This window comes from Bos indicus x Bos taurus, chromosome 10, assembly GCF_003369695.1.
Source record: "Bos indicus x Bos taurus breed Angus x Brahman F1 hybrid chromosome 10, Bos_hybrid_MaternalHap_v2.0, whole genome shotgun sequence".
Taxonomy (NCBI): domain Eukaryota; kingdom Metazoa; phylum Chordata; class Mammalia; order Artiodactyla; family Bovidae; genus Bos; species Bos indicus x Bos taurus.
Genome location: NC_040085.1, coordinates 8,912,523 through 8,936,724, shown reverse-complemented (window position 1 = coordinate 8,936,724; position 24,202 = coordinate 8,912,523). Strand labels below are relative to the sequence as shown.

Sequence of the window (24,202 nt, the reverse complement as noted above, 5' to 3'; positions counted from 1 at the left end):
ACTTCCAATCGCCAGCAGAGCTAAATATTCTTAGAGATCACACCCCTCCCCTCAAGCACAGAAAACATGTAGGCTCTGTTCACAGCACATGAGGACTGCTTGCTGGGGCTTAGCAAAATGCCCAAGTCACTTTCCCCTAAACTCTACCCACCTCCCAGGTCCCTCCCTCACACACACACACACACACACACACACACACACACACACAGGGGAATTCAAACACATCTTTTGCTTCAGTGGCCTGAGATAATGATCTGGTAAAACCTTCCCCAGTGTAATTGACTCAGTAATTTTAATCTGCCACGACCCTCTCCCTCCACCCAGTCAGCTGATAATCCTTCACCTGAATATTCCTCTGGGGACCAGAAGGACATTCTTGGGCAAGACCTTGGACCTCTAGAAGGCTCTTGTTAAGTTGGCTATTTGTTCCCTGTGAGAAAGAATCGGTTATCTTGTGTCAGTTTATCAGCTGAGCAGAGGGCTGGACCCTGAGGTAGCTGGACAGGGAACTGGTCAGTGTTGATGGCAGGTTGGCTTGAAGAAAAATGTGGAAGAGACACTGCATAGAGGAGCCAGAGGAGCCAGCCTCGGTGGGGTGCCCGGGTATGTTTGGGGTGGGACACAGAGAAATGGCTGGAGGAGGGAACGCTCTGGATTAGGAGATGGAAAGCCCTGTCATGTTCTTCCTGTGTGACTCTGAGCAGCTTGCTTGGCCTCTCTGAGCTTCACATTCCTCATTTCACACCGAGTTGAGAGGAAGTAATCAGACGACCTTCGGGCAAGGCCTTGGTAAACCATGAAGGGCTCACTGATCTGCAGATGAACGAGGGGTTCAGAGGGGCAAGCAGAATGGGAGAGGACCCTGCTTGCCTCTGCCTTGGGGCCCTCTGGCGGCCAGCGGCAGCAGCAGACGCTGGGCGGACGGCAGGCGGGAGGGACTGCAGGCTGAGCCTTTCCATTCCACCCCAGGAAGGGTCACCCTGTCCAACGTGTCCGAGAGGAAGGACAACATGCGTCTCGGCCTGAGCCTGGCCACCAACCCCAAGGACAACAGCTTCCTGGTAAGAGCTGCCCCCCGGCCCTCTTTCTAATCCCCAGCCCTTCCGGCCCACACAGGCCCTCTGCTCGGGGCCGCAAGGGACATGGGGTGGCTGAACATGCCTGCCCCCCAGACCACCTGTCCCTGTGCACCCCAGGAGCAGCCCCTCCTCCAGCTTCCTGCCTGTGCCATTCTGCCTTCTGCACCCTAAGCTTTTTGGGGGGACAATTCAGACAAGAAAAAGGATTGAGGCCTTTTGTGTACATTCCCTTTGGAGGTGGGGGGGGGGAACCATGGAGCAGACAGCCTAAAAAGGAACAGGAATAAAGATTATTAACAGTCCAATAGGGTGTGGGGGGCCATCCTGTTCTTTGGGGAGCCCAAGGTCCAAGGCAGAGGCCGAATCTCCACTCCAGAATGGATGAGTTAGGACACACCACACACCCTGAGAGGACTTGGAGTGGAAGTCATAAATGAGTGAACGCAGAGTTTCTACAACAGAGGGAAGGATAAAGAGGGGCAGGCCACCTGAACTGCACGGGGGATCAGACAGGAAGGTTTCCTGGAGAATGTTTCTGTTTTGTTTTTAAAGAAGAAACTAGTCTTAGCAAGGCAGAAAAAGGAAGGAGTACTTGGGCTGAGGAGGTAGAGATATTCATTCATTTAAACTATTTTTTGAGTTCTTACAATGAACTGAGCCTGATGCTGGGCACTGGGGATTCAGCAGTCTGCAGAACTCCCTGCCCTCCTGAAGCTTCCATTCTGTTTGGGAGCGTGATGATAACAAATGAGTAATATGAGCATGCTGTTGGGACAGAAAGTCAGCAGCGCTAGGTGCTGGGAGGTCTCTGCACCCACCCAGGCACACATATGCAAGCTTTGCACACGGTGGGCGGGTGCGGGTGGCCTGATTGATCGACACTGCCCGCCCCTTGCCCCCATGTTCGAGTAAACCACCATGAATGTGGGTGATGCTGGGACTGATGGCTCCTAGAAACAGCTGCAAGAGAAGATTTCAGAGAAGAATTACCCCGAAAAGCCCATAAAATGCACCACTTATTTTAAGATAGGAAAGCTAGTATCGCTCTCTGCTCTCACCCATCAGTCCATTTCTGTTGACAAATGAGACACCAGGGCAGTGAGATTACTGGGGTGCTCAGAGATTTGACAGGAGCATAATGGCTCTACCAGGGAAAGTCCCGAGGTGCCTCGGTATATGGTCAGCCCACAGCCCTCATCATCCCCAACCAAGGCCAACAAGACCCCTGGTACTGTCCACACATACTTGTCAGGGGCTTTGGTCTGACACCCTTCTCCGTCTGAGACTCCTTGTCATACCCTATCAACTTGATTTCACTGACTTCACAAGATGGAATGAAGGTCCAAGAGGGAAGGTGTGACACAACCCCTGGGGCCTCTGTGGGGAGGTTAAGACCCTAGTTTGTAAATACCAACCTTTGTTAACTCATTCACTCATCCATTCATCCATTTACTCATCAGCCCATCCCCCAACCAAATGTCTGTCCCTCTATTCATCTATCCATCCATCCATTCATTCAGCCACCCATCTGTCTGCACATCCGTCTACCCCCTCATCCTCCCATCTAATCATCCATCCCTTCCGACATCCATCCACCATCCATCCATGCACCCATCCATCCATCCTCCACTCACTTATCCGTCATCTATCCCTCCAGCCATTATCCATTACCTAGTCTCCCATTATTCATTCTCCCCCACTTCCAGAAATAACTTGCAGAAGCTTCAACAAAAGACGCAGATAAAACAAAACCTTTAAAATCTGAGTTAAAAAAGAAAGCTAATTAAATAAAGGGATTGGAAGTGGAACAATTATTCTTCCACACCAAAAGAAATAACAGCATAAAATTTAGTCTTGAGTTCCCCAGCAGCAGGACAAAAATGAAGACAGAAGCTGAGCTTTCGTTTTTAATGACTCTGAGAGGGACTCATCATTCAGTCTTTAAACGAGGGGCTGACATCCATGTTTTGGTAACAAATTTCAGAGAAAAAGCAGAAACACACTTTTTCCTTTCCCTAGCAAGGAGCCATGGGCATGTTGTTGGGACCCTGTCCTGGAAGTTTGCCCAGTAATGACCTTCAGGTGACCTCTTCAGGAAGACTTTTGAAAGGTTCCCTCCCATGGATGACAAGGTTTTCCTGCCTCCTGTGTGGTGGGAGGGGTGGACAAGCAGGGGAAAGAGAGTCACACCCCGGATGATGGGGTGGAGAAGGGGATCCTTGAAAATACAACAACAGCAGACTCCAAGGTTAGTTAGTCTCCCTTCCGCCTGAAACCAAGGAAACTGGTACATGTTACCACAAGAGAAATTTAGGATACCAGCACTCAGATGGAGGATTCTGTCTTGTGTCTTGGAGGGTGGGGCTGGGCCAAAGGCTGTTGGGCTCGGACCCTGCGGCCTCCACTGACTGGGGGTCCGTTCTGTGCTCCACAGGCCTGCAGCCCCCTCTGGTCGCACGAGTGTGGGAGTTCCTACTACACCACAGGGATGTGTTCACGGGTCAACTCCAACTTCAGGTTCTCCAAGACCGTGGCCCCCGCTCTCCAAAGTAAGTGGCTTCCAATCTGTAGACTCGGGCTGAGCAACCGGCAGTCCCTGGGAGGCCCCGGGCTCTGACCTCCCCATCCCGAGGCTACAAAGCAGAACTTGGGCTCTAGCCCCGCCCAGCTCCGGCTCTCTGGGTAACATCTGGGGTCACAATCCTGGCCCAGCCTCCCCTACAGAGTGATGGTGGGGGGGTTAAGGTTATGAAGACCACCCTGACAACCAGAGAGGCTCTTTGAAAACCCGAGTGAGGAAGAGATGGCCCGGTTGCCATGTACAGCAGGCAGGCTGTGCACAGCACAATCTGGGGACGTGGTTCACTACTGGGGACGTGTACTAACTGCAGTGTGAACGGTGCCCTCTGATGTTACGCAGTGCAGCTGCCCTGTAGGTGCAAGGCCAAGGAGAACAGAAGTGTTCCTGGTAATAGTCCCATCTAATCCGTGTTCCTGGACGTGAGGAAGTGCTGCCCAGCTTTCCCGGGGCCTCATGGAACACAAACCTCCCACTCTCTCCACACCTGCCAGGAAAATCTGGGACGTCAAGTGCAGACCTTGCCTCTGGCTTGGCTCCGAGCCTCACTATTTCCTGTGGGCTAAATACCATTGCCCAACAGCTGCGGCCTGCTTTATTGAGGGTGAGGGGATCAGCTCCTCTAGCTAAAGGCAGCCTCCCTCCGAACAACAGCGCCCAGTCAGAGACAGAAGGTGGTACGTGGAGGAGGGGGGAGGAAGGGTCAGTCCCACTGGGGCTGCGCAGTGGTCCTCTTGCGGGTGATGAGGTGGCTTCAATTCTATTCTCACACAACATCAGCGGGAGAGCAGAGGCAGCGGCTGGGCTGGGAGGAGGGCTGCAGCAGATCACGTGAGGTGTGCCTCCCAGCCTGGAGCTACTTTTCCCTCTGGGTTCAGCCTCCCAGAACCTCCTCCTCCTCACCCCGCTGACCAGCAGATCAGATCCCAGGACATTACCCCTTGCCCCCGCCACCTCTGCCGACACCACGGAGGATCTAACTCAGCAGGTCTAGGTTGAGGCCCCAGGTACGTGTACACACGTGTGTGCACTTGTGTTCAGAAGCGTGTTCAGCCATGTTTAAAAACCACAGACCTAAAGCAAGGCTCTTCCCGAGGTGTCTTGAAAAAAATTTTGAAATCTTAAGAAAAAAAATCATTACTAATAAATGCATTCTAATAATAAAACTGGCTTTAAAAGAAACCTGGTCCCTACCAGTAGATTAGAAACCCCCCCAATCAAGGCGTTTCTGTCTCGCATCCTTGTGGCTGCCGGCACCACGCAGCACCCCAGCACACGCTGGATCCACAGGGGCCGCGGTGCACTGGAGAAGGACAAAGTTATCGGCACCATCAGCCTGGAGGCGTAGGGCCATCACATGCTACATGTAGCATGCAGACGAGCCGAGAGCCATCCACACAGCTTCTCCTAAAGCAGAGGCAACCCTGAGCATCCGAGCCACCCAGAGCCTCTAAAGTGCTCTCCCAGTCACAGAGCCTGAGACAGGCTCTTGGGCTCAAACCCACCACCTTGCCCTCCTGGAGCACTGCTGTCAACATGCTGAACCTCCACGATGCAGGAGTTACTGGGGTGGCTGACTCACAAAGCCCTCCCGCTGTATTGCTATAAAGTAGATTTATTTGAAAATAGTGTGAAAATCCTCCAGTGAAAATAAGCAGGTGCCCAGTATTTCAATGTGGTATAGTTTAGTGTATATCATACCAGATTCATGATCTTATTTCAGGGTAACCCCAGCTGTTTCACAAACAGAAATCAATTACTTCCATGTTAAAAGACGCTTTTTCCATTTGTTATGGTACCAAGGTTTCATTATTCATTCTGTTGCTATTATTCATTTTAATTTGGTATTCATATTACAAGAATATAGAGAAACTTTCAGACTCAAAGCAGAGATCAAGGCACAAGAGCTTGACCTGATGATGTCATTACTACGTTAACAAACTGGTTTGGTTAAAAAAATAACACGAGGATCAGCTAAGATTCTTGAGTTCAGCCCGGGAAGCATCACCTTGTTAATTCCTCATAGCAATCCTCTGCTATCATTATGCCTCTTTTACAGAAGCGAAACCGATGCCAAGTTGTTAAGTACCTTGCCCAAGGTCAAAGCCAGAGGTCAAACAGTCTGATGCCAGGTTCCACATTTCTAGCCATTACACCATGCCTCCCTCCTAAGAAGTGAAGCCCATTCATTCAAGCTGAAAGTGATAAATGCCAGCCTGCCCATTACTGTAAAATACACAATAATGAACTACTGATTTGGGCAGTGTCAGCTGCCTCCCAAACAAGGACCAGCCAATGGTGGTCAGTTCCTGAGGAGGAGCAGAAGCATTCTGGCTTAACTGATACTGTGTTTAGACAGCCAGCTCAGAGCCATGGAGCAGCGTCAGGAATTCCTGGGCTCCTCTCTCACGTGGCCCAAATAAGTGTTCAGCCTGAAGACGGCTCCCAGACCAGGCTTCCTTGGACAATCATTCAGGGAACCCGAGATTTTCAGACACTGGCTCCTGGGGTAATAATGACCATGTCCTCACTTCCCAGGGTGCCAGACCTACATGGACATCGTCATTGTCCTGGACGGCTCCAACAGTATCTACCCCTGGGTGGAGGTTCAGCACTTCCTCATCAACATCCTAAAGAAGTTTTACATTGGCCCCGGGCAGATCCAGGTGAGCAGGGCTGGGACTCTTTCTTCCTCCAAACAGGGCCCTCCAAACCCATGGTAGATGCTGCCCTGAGGTGTGGGGGAGTGTCTTTGCATGCACTAGAAAGATGTAGGCGAAAGGGCCAGCCACAGGGCCCTGCCGCCCAAGACACCCATCTCCACTGGGCACATCAAGGGACAGTCTGGGACATCATTGGGTGGGTCAACCACTGTCCTCTGGGATGGACACCATCTATTAACAAAAACTTTGATCAGCCAGAGAGTGAGAAGGCAGCAGAATCCTGCTGGGTGAGGCAGGGGGAGAATTAGACACTTTGATCTTGGAGAAGAGACTGGGGAAGTAGTCAAAGCTGCCAGCATATATTTGAAATGCTGCCTAGCCAGTGAGGGGGGAGGTTTACTCAGTATTGTTTTGGCAGGCCAAATGAGGACCGGTGACTAGAAATGACAAGGTGGCAGATTTAAAGTCATCTAAGAAATTATTTATTTAGTAATTTAATTTATTTGTTTTTGGCTGTACTGGGTCTTCATTGCCATGCAGGCTTCTCTCTAGTTGCAGCAAGTGGGGGGCTACTCTAGTAGCAGTACACAGGCTCAGTAGTCATGGTTGCTCCGTGGCATGTGGATCTTCCCAGAGCAGGGATCAAATCCATGTCTTCTGCATTGACAGGCAGACTCTCTACAACTGAGCCATTAGGAAAGCCCTAAGAAATTGTTTTGTAACAATCAAAGCTGTTAAAAAGAGAGTGGGCTTTCTCATGAAGTGATGAGTTCCCTACCCCGGGAGATCATCTTGTAGGGTATGCCAGGTGAAAATTCAGCATTCGGAAATGCACCTTTACCAAATAAACTCTGTGGGCCCATCCAACGATAATATTTGTTCATTCTAGTCCTACTACAGGTAGGTTTTGTTTATTCTTTTAAGATTTTGTTTCTTTTAAGGATATTAATATTTGAGGCTAATTAATATTTCAGACTTCTCTTCCAAAATATAAAGAATGTTAGTTCCAGATTTTGGTGAACAATGCCATAGCCCATCCTCCCATACTGTTCCTAAGATTTTAGATTTCAATTCTATGCTCAACTTTTGTCTTTTTAAGTAAGAAACTTAATCTGCTGGATCTTTTAGATCAGTTTCCTCTTTTGATAGGCACCTCCCGTTTGTCTCACCAAGCCAGCCATTCGTTCCCAGGACTTTGCAGAACCTGCTTCCCTTTGGCTTAATCCCTCTCCCTTCGGAAGGTCCCCAGGCCTCCTCACTCCTGAACAGTCCCAGAGAGATGACTCCAGGAGGCCTCATCACCGAAGGGCCAGCCTTCAGGGTCAAGACATTCTGCTGCCCTCCTTTTCCTCGCAGGTTGGAGTGGTGCAGTACGGAGAAGATGTGGTACACGAATTTCACCTCAATGACTACAGGTCTGTGAAGGACGTGGTGGAAGCTGCCAGCCACATTGAGCAGAGAGGAGGAACGGAAACCCGGACAGCATTTGGAATTGAATTTGCTCGGTAAAAAAAAAAAAATTAATTTTTCTAGATCTTAGATACTGTTCTAGTTATCTATTGCTGCCCCACAAAATTTAGTGTCTGAAGAGACAATAATTAGTCCCTCAAAGTACTGGGCATCGGTTGGGCTCAGCTGTCAGTTCTCCTTGGGTTCTCTCAAGTGGTTGAAGTCTGGTGTTAGCTGGGGCTGTTGTCATCTGAAGGTTCAACTGGACTGGTCATCCAGAATGGCATGCTCACGAGGCTGGCAGTGGAGGCTGGCCATGGGCTGGGAGTTCAGCTGAGGCTGGCAATCTGAGCCCCTGTGCGTGGGCATGTGGCTTGACACTCTCACCTTATGGCAGTCAGCCTTTGAGAGGAAGCTTTCCAAGGGACCCAGGCAGGAACTCCAACACTGCCTGTGACCTAGCTGCAGAAGCCCCAGAATATAACTTCTGCCGTAGTTTTCTTATGGCTATACCACACAGAATATGAGATCTTAGTTCCTTGGCTGGGGATTGAACCCCTGCCTCCTGCAGTGGAAGCATGGAGTCCTAACCACTGGACTACCAGGGAAGTCCCTGCCATAGTCTACAATTGAGCAAGTCCCTAAGGCCAGCTCAGGTTCAAGGAGAAGAGAATTTAATTTCCCTCCTTGATGGAGGAATGGCAAGGTAACATCACGTCACAGAAGGGCCTTTGGGGGACAGGGGATGTTTTTGCAGCCAACTTCAGGAAATATCTTCTACCACTGAGACCCTATCAAAAGTGTGTGGGTCGCATGAGGACAGAATCTTCTTGTGGGGTATTTTTCATCAGTGGAATGTGAGTAACAGAGTCAAATCTAACATCTGAGATTACAGAGCCATGAGGCTGGTTCTTTAAACGTGACACAAGAACTCACAGTGATAATGAATGTTATTTATAGCCATCCAGAGAGCTACGTGCTTATTCCAGTGACCCTGGCATTGCTTAGAACACTGTACTCACCCGCACTGGAACCAGTGAATGATTTTAAAGTCAGTTTCCCCAGATCTTTCCAGCTGTAGCCTAAACTCCCAAGATTACTTCCAAGGCATTGAGATTTAAATGTATAAATTTTACACCTATGATATGAGCTCGGCTGTGTTCATTGAGACCACAGTCCTATTACCTTATAATCCCCCCTCAAGCAGGGTTAGTCAATGTGTTTAGCAGAATTCCACAGTGTGGGAGCTATTTAGTAGTGACATGATTTCATGTGGTCAAAGAGTAAGTTTTTTCCAACCTCACGACTCTTTATGATTATATGCTCCACCAGCGTATTTCTGTTTGCTGATAAAACTTGCTCACGCTTTTTCCCTAAATGAACATCTCTGTTTGTAAAGATGGCTCTTACTCACCCTCCTGAGAAATGGGCCCTTGTTGCTGTTTTGTCTTCATGGGGGTGAGCCCCTGAGACTCCCGAGTAGGCCCTTGTGAAGTGGCCAGTGGAGAACTGAGGAAGCCCACACCCCCTGAGCTATCAGTGAGAAGCAGACTGACTGCCAGTGGGGTGGAGCCCACTGTTTCCATCTCATTGCGCAGCCCATCTCCCCCAGGTTAAGTGTAAGTGTGCGACTCACCTAGTGACTTGAACCATCGTGACTCACAAGCACCGCTGGGGTGTGCAACCTGCACCTCAAGTGACCTTTCAAATCTGCTCTGCCTGGCCAAGTCTGCGGTCCCAATTACAGCTGGCTCCTTTTAAAGTCAAAGGTTTTCCTTCCTCACTCAGCTATTCATAGCGCATTTTTTTCTGTGCACCTACTAAACTAAAAGATCCAGGCCATGGACTTGAGGGCTTATAAAAATGGTAACTCGTAAAAAAAAAAAAAAAAGGTAACTCGTGAGCCCGGGCTTAATAGGGGAGCCCGGGCTTAATAAGGAAGCCCTGATAAGTGTCAGCCTAACTCAGTGAGGGTGAGAGAGGGAAGGCTCCAAGGGAGGGTCTTGGGAGGACTGCCGGGATTGGGGGACATCTGACCTATCCTAGGAAGATGCCAGGATGCCAGCAGGGAGAGGCAGAGAAGACATTCTGCCCCAGTAAGAACAGAGGAGAGGGAAAGTCAAGGAACATTTATGTTCAGAGCTTTGCTCTGAGCAGTTTGTGTTGGGGGGATAGTAAGCCCTGAAGCTGCAAAGAAGGTTTGGAACTAGATTATGAGAGTGGTACTGTTGTAGCCAAAGCAAGTGTGAGTGGCCAGTGAAGGTTCTTAAGGACAAGAATGTCCTCATCAGGCGTGCGCATGAAGGTGACTCTGGCCACGTGTGGCTTTAGGGGAGGGGGCGGGACAGCACTGTGATGCCACCTTTATTCATGCAACACTTTTTATTGAGCATCTACTATATGCCTCATGCAGTTTTAGGTACTCAGGATGAATCAGTGAACAAAATAGATAAATGTCCTGCCTTCATGAAGCTGAGGGTGAGGCGGACAATAAGCAAAAAATATATATATATAGTATGCTAGAAGACACAAGATATGGTGGACAAATGTTCTTGTTGTTTAGTTGCTAAGTTATGTTCAACCCTTTGCAACCCTATCAACTGTAGACCATCAGGCTCCTCTGTCCATGGTATTATCCCAGCAAGAATACTGGAGTGCGTTGCCATTTTCTTCTCCAGGGTATCTTCCTAACCCAGGGATCGAACCTATGTCTCCTGCATTGGCATGTGAATTCTTTATCACTGAGCCACTGGCAAGCCTGGGGTGGGGATGAGGGGTGGGAAATACAGCCTGGTGAAGGCAGCCAAGCAAGTTGGAGATGGCAGGTATTCAATCAGCATTAACGGGGAAGTCAGGGAAGGCTTCCCTGAGAACTAACATTTGAGTGGAGACTTGAAGGAGGTGAGCAAGCTGGCCACCGGGGTGCCGAGTGGAGGAAGTTCCAAGAGGGAGAAGCTCCGATAAAGGCCGTAAGACAAGAATGTGCCTGGTGGTCCCAGGATCAGGGAAGATTCCAGCAGGAGGAGGGGTTAGAAGGGTCACTGAGGGTCTGGCGAGCCACTGTCAGGACCTGGGAGAAATGGGAGCCAGGACAGGATTTGAGCAGAAAGGAGACATGCTACGACCTGCTTTCTCCACCCGGTCACCCTGGCTTCCAGGTTCATGGAACCTATCATGAGCATAAAGCTCTCACTGCTGTCCAGGAAGTTACAGTCTAATTTACAAAGCAATGAACCCAAGTCTTTTACACAGCACAAACTCACAATTTTAAATCCAATGACTCATGCCAGTATTTACGCAATTACAGATTCATACAGATATTCACACCATTCCACTCTATGGAAATATAACCCTGAAATGTCCTTGGCTCTATATGTAATAGAACCTCTTTCCCCTGCCGTATTTTTTTCTCCTGAAGTGTTGTTCCTGGCCCTGGCCCTCCAAGAAGGTCTGGGAGCATATTGAGTCTGCTCTGAGGGGCTCGCAGACTCCCTCCACTGAGTTGGGCTTAAGCCCAAAATATTCTCTATATTTTGTCCTGTCAAGTGTGCCTCAGTCCACGCCTCATACTAAAATTAGAGGGTTTTTTTTTTTAAGCCAGCATATCCAGAATATCATAGCATTTCTCAGAGAGTGGCAGATGCTCCATTTCTCTTAACTGGTAGCTTGAAAATGCTCTGAACCAATTTATTCTAACTTTTGTGAATTTCTCAGCATCTAAATCATGCATGTCACCTCATCAGCTTGCCACGTAACAAAAGATACCTCTGGTAACTAACACCTTGGAGCCTGGAGGTGGAGTTTAACCTGGCATCATGGTGCTTAAATCTATGGGTCAGACCCGTGAGGATTTACTGCAGTGCCTAAGGATAACATTTGTTTTTAGTTCCTTATTGGAAAATTCAGAACCTCACGGTCTGAAGGAGAGTTGGCCATACAGGCACCAAAAGCTAGTGATGGTTCAGGAGCCAATTTTTTCTGCTTCATAGATGGGTCGCCAGCTTCGAGAGTCGGTCCACAGCATGCCAGCCCCCAGGCCCCTGGCGGCACTGCCCGGTAGGCAGGCCAAGCACCTGCTCTGGCCACTGAAAACAAAATTAAAAGCAAGAAAGAAGAATATTTGTCATAGAATTTGATATTTAATAGTCCCCAAAATAGAATCAAAGTGGTTCTCCTGGGGAAAATCTTTGTCACGCTTCATCACACACTTTTGCTTGGGTGTTGAATTGCTCTGGCTCACCACCTTTTCAGATCTTAGGGAAGTGGTTCTCAAACTCCCGTGTTCATTAGAACTTTTGGAAAATTCCAGTACCCCGGCTACACTCCAGAGATTCTGATTCCATGAGTCCAGGTGGGGCCTGGCATCATTTTTATTTTAATTCCCCAAGTGATTCTAATGTGCGCTGGGGTTTTTGAACCATGAAATTAGGGCCTCTAAAGGTCTCCACCTGACCCTGAACTCCCCTCCCAGAACCACCCCCTCCCTTCTGCTTGCCCAAAGCAGCATGATCAGGACTTGAGAGGGGTTTTTTAAAGTCACTTTTTAAAGACAAGCAGATTTGAATGTTGCTCAATTTCATAGAAAGAAATGAAATCGTGCCATTATTTGCAGAGACATGGATGGACCTAGAGTCTGTCATACAGAGTGAAGTAAGTCCGAAAGAGAAAAACAAATACATATTAATGCATATATGTATGTGGAATCTAGGAAAAATGGTATAGATTAACTTATTTGCAAAGCAGAAATAGACACACAGACGTAGAGAACAAACGTATGGATAACGGGGGAAGAGGAGGCGGGATGGATTAGGAGATGAGGATTAATATATATACACTATTGATACTATGTCTAAAATAGGTAACTAATGAGAACCTACTGTATGGCACAAGGGATGTTCTGTGGTGACCTAAACGGGAAGGAAACCCAAAAGAGAGGGGATATATGTATACATGTGTGTATATGTACACATACATGTATATGTGTATATATATGTATACCAAGGGACCAAACCCTGATCTCTCACATTGCAGGCGAATTTTTTTTACCAGCTGAGCCACAAGGGAAGCCCACAGAATGTATTCATATAGCTGATTCAATTTGCTGTATAGCAGCAACACAACATTGTAAAGAAACTATACTCCAATAAAATTAAAAAAAATTTTTTTAATAAATATAAAGACAAGCAGATTTAAGACCCATCTGAGCAGCCAGTGGACAAGTAGTCTGGGTGTCTCAATCCAGCTTCTTCTTTGATTTGAGGTTCCAACAGCTGTAGAGTTGCCCAGGGAGCTTAGCCCTGGCTCCTGTGGCCGCGCCTCTGCAGGAGTTTGGGGGGTTGCCCCATCCCCACTTCCCTCTGTGACCCTCCCCTGTGCTCGGGTTCCAGCTCAGAGGCTTTCCAGAAGGGCGGAAGGAAAGGGGCCAAGAAGGTGATGATTGTCATCACAGATGGGGAGTCCCACGACAGCCCAGACCTAGAGAAGGTGATCCAGCAAAGCGAGAGGGACAACGTGACCAGATACGCCGTGGCCGTGAGTCCTGTCCCACCCATCCCGCCTCTGCCTACCTTCTAGAGGCTTTGCCATCAACCCCCTGGGGACTCTGTTGGGTGGGGGAGTGAACTACACATCCGGGCCTTCAAATGGGCCTGTCCTTGTTACGTCTTCACAACAGCTGTGGGTTTTTTCTTCCCTCCATTGCCAGGCAGGCTCTGAAATCTCAGAAACTGGAAAACACCTCCAAGCCTCCCACCCCCAGCACCCTACCTTAGAGCAGTCGCTCCAGCCTGCCCTGGGTGTTGGGGGAAGTCTGTGCCATGTCCTGTCTGTCGCCCCTGCCCCCCGTTCCCTGGCAGGTCCTGGGCTACTACAACCGCAGGGGGATCAACCCAGAAGCTTTTCTGAACGAAATCAAATACATCGCCAGTGACCCTGATGACAAACACTTCTTCAACGTCACAGATGAGGCAGCCCTGAAGGACATTGTCGACGCCCTGGGGGACAGGATCTTCAGCTTGGAAGGTGAGCACTGCTTCCTGAGTGGCGCTCATGTTCCTGGGCTCCTGGCAGGCAAAGCCCACGTGAGCAAAATCCAGCCCCACAGGGACTTCCCTGATGGTCCAGTGGTTAAAACTTCACCTTCCAATGCAGGGTTCCATCCCTGATCCGGGAGCTAAGTCCTGGCCAAAAAACCAGAATGTAAACAACAGAAGTAACAAATTCAATAAAGACTTTTTAAAATGGTCCACATTAAAAAAAAAAAAAATCCAGCCCCACAGGATGAGAGGGTTTAGAAGTCCTCCCTTCCTGATAAACCCCAGCGCTCCCATGCTGGATGTGAGGCTCCGCACTTTCCAAACAGCCTTGAAGTCTGGTTTTGCTGATAAGCTCCTCCTCTTACCATGGAGGTAACTGCAGTTCGGAGGGACTAAATGACTTGCCAGAGCTCCCACCACTTGGGAAGGAATTGGGGTTTGAATGAGGGTTGCCAGATATAGCAAATATAAAATACAACATTTGTGGCAGACATACTAAAAAACCATTCACTGTTTGTCTGAAATTCAAACTTAACTGAGCATCCCGTATTTTATCTGGCAGCCCGAGTTGAGCCCAGCTGAGCCCAACTCCACAGCCTGAAACACTTACTCCCCGAGTCCTGCCACCTCCCACCGCACCATTTTGCAAGGTTTCCTCAGACTGTCTCGCTCCTTTTGATTCAAACTCCAGTTTTGATTTGTGCAGGGCTCCTTTGCACCATATATTGCTGTAGGGGGGACCTTGCCATACTGGGTTCTCTTCTACCATACGGGAGGAGTGTCAAAAGAAAGAGAAGGCAGCACAACATCCCAGAGCCCGAGCAGCCTGCTCTGCATGGGAAATGATGAGCTACAGACACGGGAAAAGAGAAAAACTAACCCTCAAAGATGATGATAAAGGAACAGAAAGTAGGGACCTGAGTTTGACCCTTACCCTAGAATTAAGCATAGATCAGTGAATTTATTCTCCAAATGGTTGCTTTGTGTGATGAGAACATTGTCTACATGGACACGTCGGAGCCCCTCTGCAGGGAGGAGCTTTCGACACACATGGGATTCCTTGTGCAAATCCGCAGTGGTGACAACTCTTCCTCCTAAGGGTTGATTTACAATTTGGGAACCATCCAGAGGCATCTGGAACCGAATCTGGCAAATAGTAAGAATGAACAAAGTGGGAAATTCCATTTCTTGCCAACAATGTAGATGATTTCTTTCCATGCACTTTTTCTGGATCTTTCCCCTATGTTGACACTCTCATAGTGGGCGTGCCCTGTAATATAAGGTGTTCCAATCCCTTTTCAGCAGGGTTGCTAATAATAAACCCACATGGCCACCTGGAAGGGGCCTGCTGTTGGGGTGGATGAGCTGGACTCAGACCTGGGGCCCTGTCTCACCTCACTGAAAGTGCTTCCAGGTCACAGATGCTGGGGACTGAGCTGCAGACATGTCTGGCGCTAAGAAGTCATGCATGCAGCTGACATCTTTCGGTCCCTCTGTTTTAGGCACGAACAAGAACGAAACCTCCTTCGGGCTGGAAATGTCACAGACGGGCTTTTCCTCTCACGTGGTGGAGGTAAGGATGGGTTTAGAGCTGCCCTCCCACCCTGCCATTCCTGGGCTGTCTCTCATGCCCCTTGCTCTCTTTCTTGGGGTCTCTCTGCTTCTCGTCTCTGTGGCTAGAAGAGGGACATCAAAACCATCAATTTACAATTAGCTGTCTCAAGGCCTCTCTGTGCAGGGTGCTGGTGGGGACATGTCCCCCAGGACCAAAGGTCCAGTTCGGTCCACAGAGCCTTGTGCAAAAACTAGGCCAGAGTGGCAAAACCCATTGCCTGGGCTCTAAGTGTGCCCCGCATGCCTGAGGCGGCCTGTGTGTGAGGGCCCAGCCCTGTGTCCATGTGGGCAGAAGTCCCAGATGTGCTCCAGCAGGTGGCCCACAGGGGCCTCTCCACATGCGGGCTCGGCGTCACGTTGCAGGGGTCCCAAGCAGACCCATGGTGTCACCAGCGTCAGGCTAGGTCTGGGGCACATGCTTCATCTGGTTCTGATTCTCAGGATGGGGCTGAAACCTCACAGGATTGCCAGAGGGACATATGCATGCGTGCTCAGTCGCCCAGTCGTGTCCTGCCAGGCTCCTCTGTCCGTGGAATTTTCCAGGCAAGGATACTGGAGTGGGTTGCAATTTCCTATGCTAGTGGATCTTCCCGGCCCAGGGACTGAACCCACGTCTCCTGAGTCTCCCACATTGGCAGGCGAATTCTTTGCCACTCAGCCATCTGGGAAGCCTGCCAGCGGGGCAGAGGAGTCCATAGCTGTGAGCATGCTTTACTTCTAAAGCTGTTTGGAGGCAGAGCCCTGCCTGAGAGTACCTGTGGGGAAAGCCTGTGCTGCTGGTATCAGCACACACCCCTGTGAGCACACTCCAGGCTGACAGGTGCCCTGGGTTTGTGCGTGTGCTCTGCCCAGCTGGGCCCATGGGAAGGGGCCACACCTCCCAATCTGCCAGAAAAGGCCCATCCGCCCATCCCACTTCCACATCACTTCCATTAACCCCATGAATTCTCCCCACTCCTCTGTGAGGTGAACGTGCCAGGGTTCCTTATTCCCAGTTTCCAGGTACAGAAGCCACGTCCCGGGAAGGCCGAATGACCTGCTGCAGTGACACAAGTGAGAGAAACATTAGCCTCATGCTTTCCCCCGACACTGAGCAGCTGTTCCATGAGAGTGGGTGGGATCTGAGGGGGCACTGAGTCAGAGATCCCAGGTCGGAGGGGAGAGGGATGGATGCCCAGCACACAGCGGGCAGATGGATGGAAATGCGGCTCAGGCTCAGCGTTTCCTGAGCTGCATCTGGACTATCTCGTGCCCATTGAATACAGCAAGATATAAATATTACTGCTCTATATTGACAGTAGTCATGCAAAATATGTGCCAAGCACTTTAATTTTTTTTTCAGAAAATTTCTGTGCCTCATTCATGCTCAAAAACAGCCCTGCAGAGTTGGCAGATGGTAATAGTTGTCCCATTTTAGGTGGTCACATTAGCAAATCTTTTCAATGCCTTTTCTGTGCTGGGCCCTGTGCTCTATCCCAGGAGGTACAGAGGCAAGAGCCCTGACCTCAGGAAGCTCCCAGTCTGCGGGTAAGGGGCTGCATATCAGGAGGGGCAAGGGCATCATTCATTCACACAGGTCAGGCATCAAGTTCTGTGTTCCAGCTGGACTAGCCCTGGACTCCTGACTCTGGGGTCAGGGCTAGTTAGAAAATGCAACAAAGAAAATCAATTTCATTAAATCCAACAAGCATTTGTCAAATGCAACTAAGATATCAAAGTGAAAGTGAAAGTGAAGTCACTCAGTCGTGTCCGACTCTTTGCAACCCCATGGACTGTATGTAGCCTTGTAGCCTATCAGGCTCCTCCGTCCATGGGATTTTCCAGGCAAGAGTGCTAGAGTGGATTGCCATTGCCTTCTCCAGGGGATCTTCCCAACCCAGGGATCGAACCCGGGTCTCCCGGATTGCAGGCAGACGCTTTACTGTCTGAGCCACCAGGGAAGCCCCAAGATATCAAAAGGAAGCAGAATTTATTCTTGCCAAATAGGAGTCAGCCTGAAAACAACGCAGAACAGCAGTCCTGAACTTAGAGAATAAGATGATAGAAACTACAGACGTCTGAGTACAGGTGTATAACTTCAGGAGGCCCGCCCATCCATGGAGCCCCTGTAGAGACTCCCTGCTCAGTGGGGAACCACGTGGACCCATCTAACACTTATCAAGGCAGCATGAGGGACTTCCCTGGTGGCCCAGTGGCTAAGACTCTACACTTCCTCTACAGGGGGCACAAGTTTGATCCCTGATCAGGGAATTAAGATCTGCATGGTTTAGCAAAAACAAAAACAGTCCTTGCCAAGGCTGTGTGTGATCAGGGTTTTACAGAAGGAAAGGCCCAGGCTAAGGGAAAGGAGATTCAGGGGAGGATCAGGGGAGTCTGGGGCTTGGACAGGCCCCTGAGGACAAGGATTTCAGCAGCCATGGGTGGCAGCAGGCAAGAAAAGAGAGGAAGTTATACCCACAGGACTGGAGAAAGGCTGAGCACACACAGGGGGCCCAGCCCTGATGGCGCGGACAGCAAGAGAGAGAGAATGTCCCATGTCTCCATCTTCCATTCCAAGGTCAGTTTTTGAGCATCTCCCCTTGGGCCTGGCTGTGAGGCACTGGGATATATAGAGATGAAGATACCATTTCAACTGACAGCAATTCACAGTCTAGTTGGGGAGAAAGACTCCTAAATGATAAGTGCAGTCTCCTGCTTCTCATACTGTGATCTGTGTGTGCCCAGGAATCAGGGAATCTAGAGAGAAGGACAGTTAAGACAAGCTTCAGGGATTCGGGGAAGTTTAGCTGAACCTTGACAATGGCCCAAGCAGCAGAGTATGTCAAACAAAATGAGTTCTTGCAGGATCAATAGAGTTCCCCTGCTGCAAAGGGGAGACCAGCAGCTCAGGACCTCAACTTGTTGTTGAGGTCAAGGTCATCAGCTGCCTCCTGTAGCTTCCTCCACATGCTCAACTCTTGTTCTCGTCCCCTAACTGGAGAAACCCAGGGGGCATCTCCCCACTCTGTAGGTGGAAACCCCGGTTCTTCTGTCACCTGTGTCTTGTTTCAAATGACAGACATCTGGAAGCTTTCATCTGATGAGACTTAGAAAGAGACAATGATTACATTTGAACTTGAGACTCTTTAAGACTTTCTAAATAATTGTTTAAATAAATAAAGTCCTTCCAAATCCAAAGGATTGGTGAGAGTGATGGTGGCCTGTCTGGCACTGTGACTGGCCATTGGGTTGCTATTTTAGGGTACAGAGGCTTTCCAGTGCTAGGCTGGTCATGCCATGATAATTGGCCACAGCCGTCCTGTCCTTGGGAGTCCAACCCCACAGCTCTCAGGATCAGTCAGACCTCTCTGGGGATTGGGGACAAGAAGGTCCAGCCTCTCAACTTTGCCCAGAACAGGTCCTGAGCCCAAGTGAGTACATCTCTTGGGTGAACTTTGGGGCTCCATCTCCTCTGGAAACGCCCCCTAGACAGCCTCAGGCAGCTGCTTCCTGCAAATGTGCTGAGTCTTCAGTTGCCCTGGGCCTGTTGAGCTCTGTCAGAAGAAGACTCCCTAGTCCCAAGGGAAGGACCCATAGAATGTTCACAAAGGGCAGAGGAAAGGTCAGTTCTGATCACCTGGTCTGCTGCCATCTTACCTAGCAAGGAAAGCAGGCTTCAGGTTAGGAAGGGAAAAGCAACAAGAGATAGAAAGGACCAGAGTCCAGATTAGGAGAGGAGACCCCCATATATCCCCAAGCCCCTGGATGAACCAAAGCTCCAGGCCACAGTCATTATTACATTCCGGCATGATGGCCAGAAGTCAGAGCTGCTGGGAAAACCAGGGACCCAGAGCCCCAGGAAGCTCGAGTCCTGATTAGCCAAAAGAAGAAAGAATATTCTGGAAATTACCATCAGCAAAATGAGCTATGGATGCCTGGCCAAATTTTAGAATGGATTTGTAAGCCAATGGTTCCATTAGCATTTGGAAATGAACGTGAAGGTTGCTGAGAGCTGGAGTGGCTTCTATTAGTGCTGGCTGCTTGCTGAGGTGATGAACTCCCTGTCAAGCCGGGTAACCAAGAAAAAGCTGCATGAATCTGCCAGAAAGCTTGCAGAAGAGATCCACAGCTCTCAGCCTATAATCCCCATGGGCCACAAGGGGAAGGCGTGGTAGAAGGAAGAGGACCGTAAATAAATTGATGCCCGTGGTGATGGCTCTCCTGCATTGCACTCCGTAAATCTCCCCAACACCAAAAGTTTACAGAAGGAAGCAGTTTTATTAGGGTGGACCTTATCTACACGAAAGACTTGGCCACTCACCCAAGATAAGAACAGAGTGTTTTTTTTTAAATTACACATGATGGTCTAGGAGGACCAGCCTTAGTTACATCACAAACAGGCTGAGGCAGTGCAATTGGGGTGTGGGGTGGGGGGTTACCCCCCAAACCAATAGCCCCAGCCACCTCCTGCCTCTTCAGCCTGTGCCCATTTCACCACCCTCCTGGGCTCATGGACAGGATAACTAAGGTTAGAGGTGATTATGTAAGGTTCTCAGCTGTTAAAGCCTTAAAGTTGTCTTCTTTCCTAAGGGTTTTGCATTTGAACTCATTTTGCATGTCTTGTTTAATCAAAAGTAGAAGAAACTCATCCATAATGATGAAATGAGGGGTTGACAGCTAAAGGCTGTCAACTCCTTTTGAGCCCCCTTAGCTCTAGATGGTGGATTCTTCCCCCGCCAGCTCTGGGGCAGGCAGCCAGGGCTGCCCCCTGAGGCCAAGGCCTGCTGCCATGCTGTTCTGGATTTTTTGCAAGTTGACCCCTGGTGGCAGGAAATATTTCTGGTTCTTTGCAGTCCTCAGAAGCCCAGCCCCAAGTCCTAAGGCTATGCCCTGGTGCCCGACGCCCCACTCCTGGCCATTGTTCCAGGACCTCTGAGTAGAAATAACCATCTCTCTGATCTGGGATGAATAGTCAAGTAAGAGCATGCCCTTTGACCCCCGGCCCCTCCTCACTGCCCCAGCTCTCTGATCTGGGATGAATAGTCAAGTAAGAGCATGCCCTTTGACCCCCGGCCCCTCCTCACTGCCCCAGCTCTCTGATCTGGGATGAATAGTCAAGTAAGAGCATGCCCTTTGACCCCCGGCCCCTCCTCACTGTCCCAGCCTACGGCTTTCAGCCCCACGAATGGTGCAGGGCCCCTCTCCACAGAAAGACTGCAGGCCAATTTCTGGGTCCTTCCTGCCCAACTCCATCTCAATCTCCAGGCACTGATCCCTTCCTCAGGCTCCACTAGGTTTGTTGAAAACATCTTCTACCAAGACAATCTGAGCAACTAGTTAAAGCATCATCCACCCTCTTAACTGTGTATTTGCCTTAGAAGGTGCTCTTGGGGACAGAGTCCTGACCTCCCTGCGGCCACTCTGGTAATGGACATGTGGGCGAGGAAGCCACAGGGGAGCCTGAGGGGGAGACCAGCACTCGTGCCCTCTAGGTGGTCTCCCTGTGAACAGACCCACCATGGGTCACCTCCATCGGCCCCCACAGCCCTGCCTCTCCAACACCAAGAACTGGTATTATCTGGTGTCATTCCATTGCTACCAGGCCAGAGGAGAGCTCTGTCTGGCTGTGTAGCCTCAGATAAATCGTTTTACCTCTCTGAACTTCAATCTTTGAGCAGATGTCGGAAAAACATATGTGGAATTGAAGCTTGAGGCTTGGAACTAGAAGTGTGCATTTTGAGACTCCCTAATAAGTTAAGGAGGGCTTCTCAGGTGGCTCAGTGTTAAAGAATTCGCCTGCCAAAGCAGGAGACTTAGGTTCGATCCCTGGGTCCGGAAGATCCCCTGGAGAAGGAAATGGCAACCCACTCCAGAGGGGAATTCTATGGACAAAAGATCCTGGTGGGCGATAGTCTATTGGGTCACAAGAGTCAGGCACGACTTAGTGACTAACCAACCAAGAAGTCAAGGAAGGTTTTTTAAAATCCTTCCCTAACTCTGCCATGTATCCACCCACCCCCTCAGCAGGCCACCCACTCCTGTGGGCCCTCCTGTCCTGGCCTCTATCAGATCACTCTTCACAGACTCATCTGTAGGTCCAACTTGACTGTGAGATCTGAGGACCCCTGCCTCCCTGGAAGTACTTTATGGACGAATTAATGAATGAGAGGAACTAATATGTATGCAGTCCTTATTGGCTGCCAAGCACCCTGATAAGGATTCAAAATGCTAGTTCTCACAACTATTTACAGAACTGCAGAATAGTCTCAGAACTATTTACAACTGAGGACCCTTAGGCTTGGTGAGAGAGAGGAACTTTCCCAAGGTCACACAGCCGGAAGCTTTGGAGATAGAAGTGGAACTCGAATGTCTAACACCAGAGATCACGGTCTAATCCCAGGCCTGGGATTACTCAGCCTACTGACCATCTGGGCTGGGTACTTCTTTGCTGCGAGGCTGTCCTGTGCGTCGTAGGTAGTCAGCAGCATCCCAGGTCTCTCCTCACCATAGCAACCCCAACACCACCCCGGGCTGTGACTACCAAAGCTGACTTCAGGCATTACTAAACATTGCCTGGGGGCTAAGCCACCCCAAGTTGGGAACCACCATTCCCACGGGAAGACTATGCGGCTTCCCGTGCTGGGCATGTGGCCCGACCCTGGCTGGGGACAGGGACGAGCAGGAACACAGAGTTTGGGGAGATCTGGTCACACACCAGGGAGCACTCAGCTGAGGTGGAAAGGTAATTCTGCTGCAGGACCGGTCAGAGGACAGCTGAGACCTGAGCTGGCGGGATCCGATGGTGAGGGCTCAGGCAAGTACAGGTACAGGTCCTCCTCAAGGAGGGCACACACTTGGCCTTAGATCTTCTGGGGGCCAAGCCCATGTCCTCATTTCTGCACTGAGAGCCAGGAAGGTCAGCGGCCACCCAGGCCCACCCTGGTCATATCTGGTGGAAGCCCCGGAAACCTCGCAGGGAAGGAGGCCATAAGTGAGGGAGCCAGTGCCAGGCCTGGAGCAGGGAACACGGAGCTTCCCCACGCAGCCCTTCTGTTTTCCAGCTGGGCTTGAATGCCTGGCTTCTTCTATCAAATCGTTGGCCCTTTCTTCAGCCCCATGCTTCCAGATTTTTTCCAAACTCAAAAGGTCTGGGTTTTCCTAACTGGGAAAAGATGGTGACCACCTGAGGTTTGCCTTGGTGGCCTGGGCTTGCCCTCTCAGCCAGCCCACTCCTCACAGGGCACCCTGTCCGCAGCAGGGCTCCAGGAGACCCTGCTCGGGAAAGGGCCGCCCACTGGGAGCGCAAGCCTGCCTGCAGCCACTGCCGGGATGGACTGGCAGAAGGTGAGGGCCCAGAAGCTCTCAGCCCCCCAGTGCTGCCAAATGCAGAAATTCCAATGGAACTGCCAAGCCCCACTGTGGTGAGTCAGCATCAGGTCTCCCCCAGCTGAATCCCCCGCACCCAGTGAAGCCAGGCCTTCTCAGTACATCAGAGGTTTCCAATCATCTGCAAAGCCTAACAGTCATCTTCAAAGGCCTCCCCAGGAAGCAGACTGGCCTGCTGTCATATTGAAAGCAGAATCTAGGGGCTTCTGGGGAAGCCAATGAGCATTTTTTTCCTCTGACCAGCTCCATCCCAGCCCTGCCACTGACTTGCTGTGTGACCTCAGGCAACCCCCTTTCCCTCTCTGAATCTTGGGTGCTCATTAGTCTAGTGCAGATAATGACTGTCCTGCTGGCCTCCCACAAATGGGTGACTGGATGAGAAAGGATCTTGCCAAGAATGGAGCACACCCCAAGAGCGGGGAATGTTGGCAGGAGTCTCTGAGGCCCTGGCCTGGATCCTGGCCCCGACAGATTGTCAGACTCTCTCCCAGGCTGAAGTGCCCGGAGTAGGAGAGAGAAAGCTGATGAGAAAATGGGACATCAAACACAACCAGGCACATCAGACTCGCCCAAGAGCGGCTAATTTATAGCCGTAAAAACATCCTCTGAACAGTCAGTTCAACCTTTAAAATATTAGGACTTTAATCCTTATATATGATCAACTTTACTCTTGAAAGTGGAACCTTGGGAATGAGAAAAGGACCCATAGCTTATTACAGTTCCCAATCTTGCCTCCTCCACCACCAGTAATGAAATTAGTGCTGAGGCCTCTGCCTGTATGTTTAGTTATGGCTCTGTTGTCCCCAGGCCAGAGTCACATTTTTCTATTGATCCCCCATCTTTGGTGGTGGTGGTTTAGTCATTTGGTCATGTCTTTCTCTTTGCAACCCCATGGACTATAGCCCACCAGGCTCCTCTGTCCATGGGATTTTCCAGGCAAGAATACTGGAGTTGGTAGCCATTTCCTTCTCCAGGGGATCTTCCCCACCGAGGGACTGAACCTGGGTCTCCAGCCTTGCAGGCAGATTCTTTACCAACTGAGCCACCAGGAAAGGAGAAATTCAGTACTCTGGGCACCAATGGAGGGGAAACCTCAAATTCCACCCACCAGCTGGGTTGAAGGAGGGCTTAGTGGGAGAGAGATGACTTCACCAGCTTGTGCTTTAACATTCCAAAGCTGGGAGGCAAAACTAGGTTTTGCTCATGATCACCAAGGCGACCCAGGAAGGTGGCCCCTCCTGCTTCCACCCACCCCCGCCCCAGCCCCTCATTGTCCCTAGTCACTGCTCTCCCTCTTCCGAGTGCTTGGTGTTCATCTTCCTGTGTCCACTAGTTATGTGGATGCTTAGAGGTGGAGATAGAGTTCAGGGGCAGCCCAGAGAGTGGATAGACCCAGTCCAGTCCCCCTCAAATGACCCT

The 24,202-nt window shown here is 50.1% G+C and overlaps 1 protein-coding gene across 1 annotated transcript in view; it reads left to right on the top strand.

Moving 5' to 3' along the window:
• The window catches only part of ITGA11 (integrin subunit alpha 11), a 133,109-nt gene that overhangs the window by 68,604 nt on the left and 40,303 nt on the right, over positions 1–24,202 (top strand). The window contains exons 4-10 of the mRNA XM_027553060.1: positions 970–1,061; positions 3,514–3,628; positions 6,196–6,323; positions 7,677–7,825; positions 13,157–13,301; positions 13,625–13,790; positions 15,307–15,377. Of these exons, the coding sequence (XP_027408861.1) occupies positions 970–1,061; positions 3,514–3,628; positions 6,196–6,323; positions 7,677–7,825; positions 13,157–13,301; positions 13,625–13,790; positions 15,307–15,377 (866 nt within the window). The remainder of the gene's footprint in view (positions 1–969; positions 1,062–3,513; positions 3,629–6,195; positions 6,324–7,676; positions 7,826–13,156; positions 13,302–13,624; positions 13,791–15,306; positions 15,378–24,202) is intronic.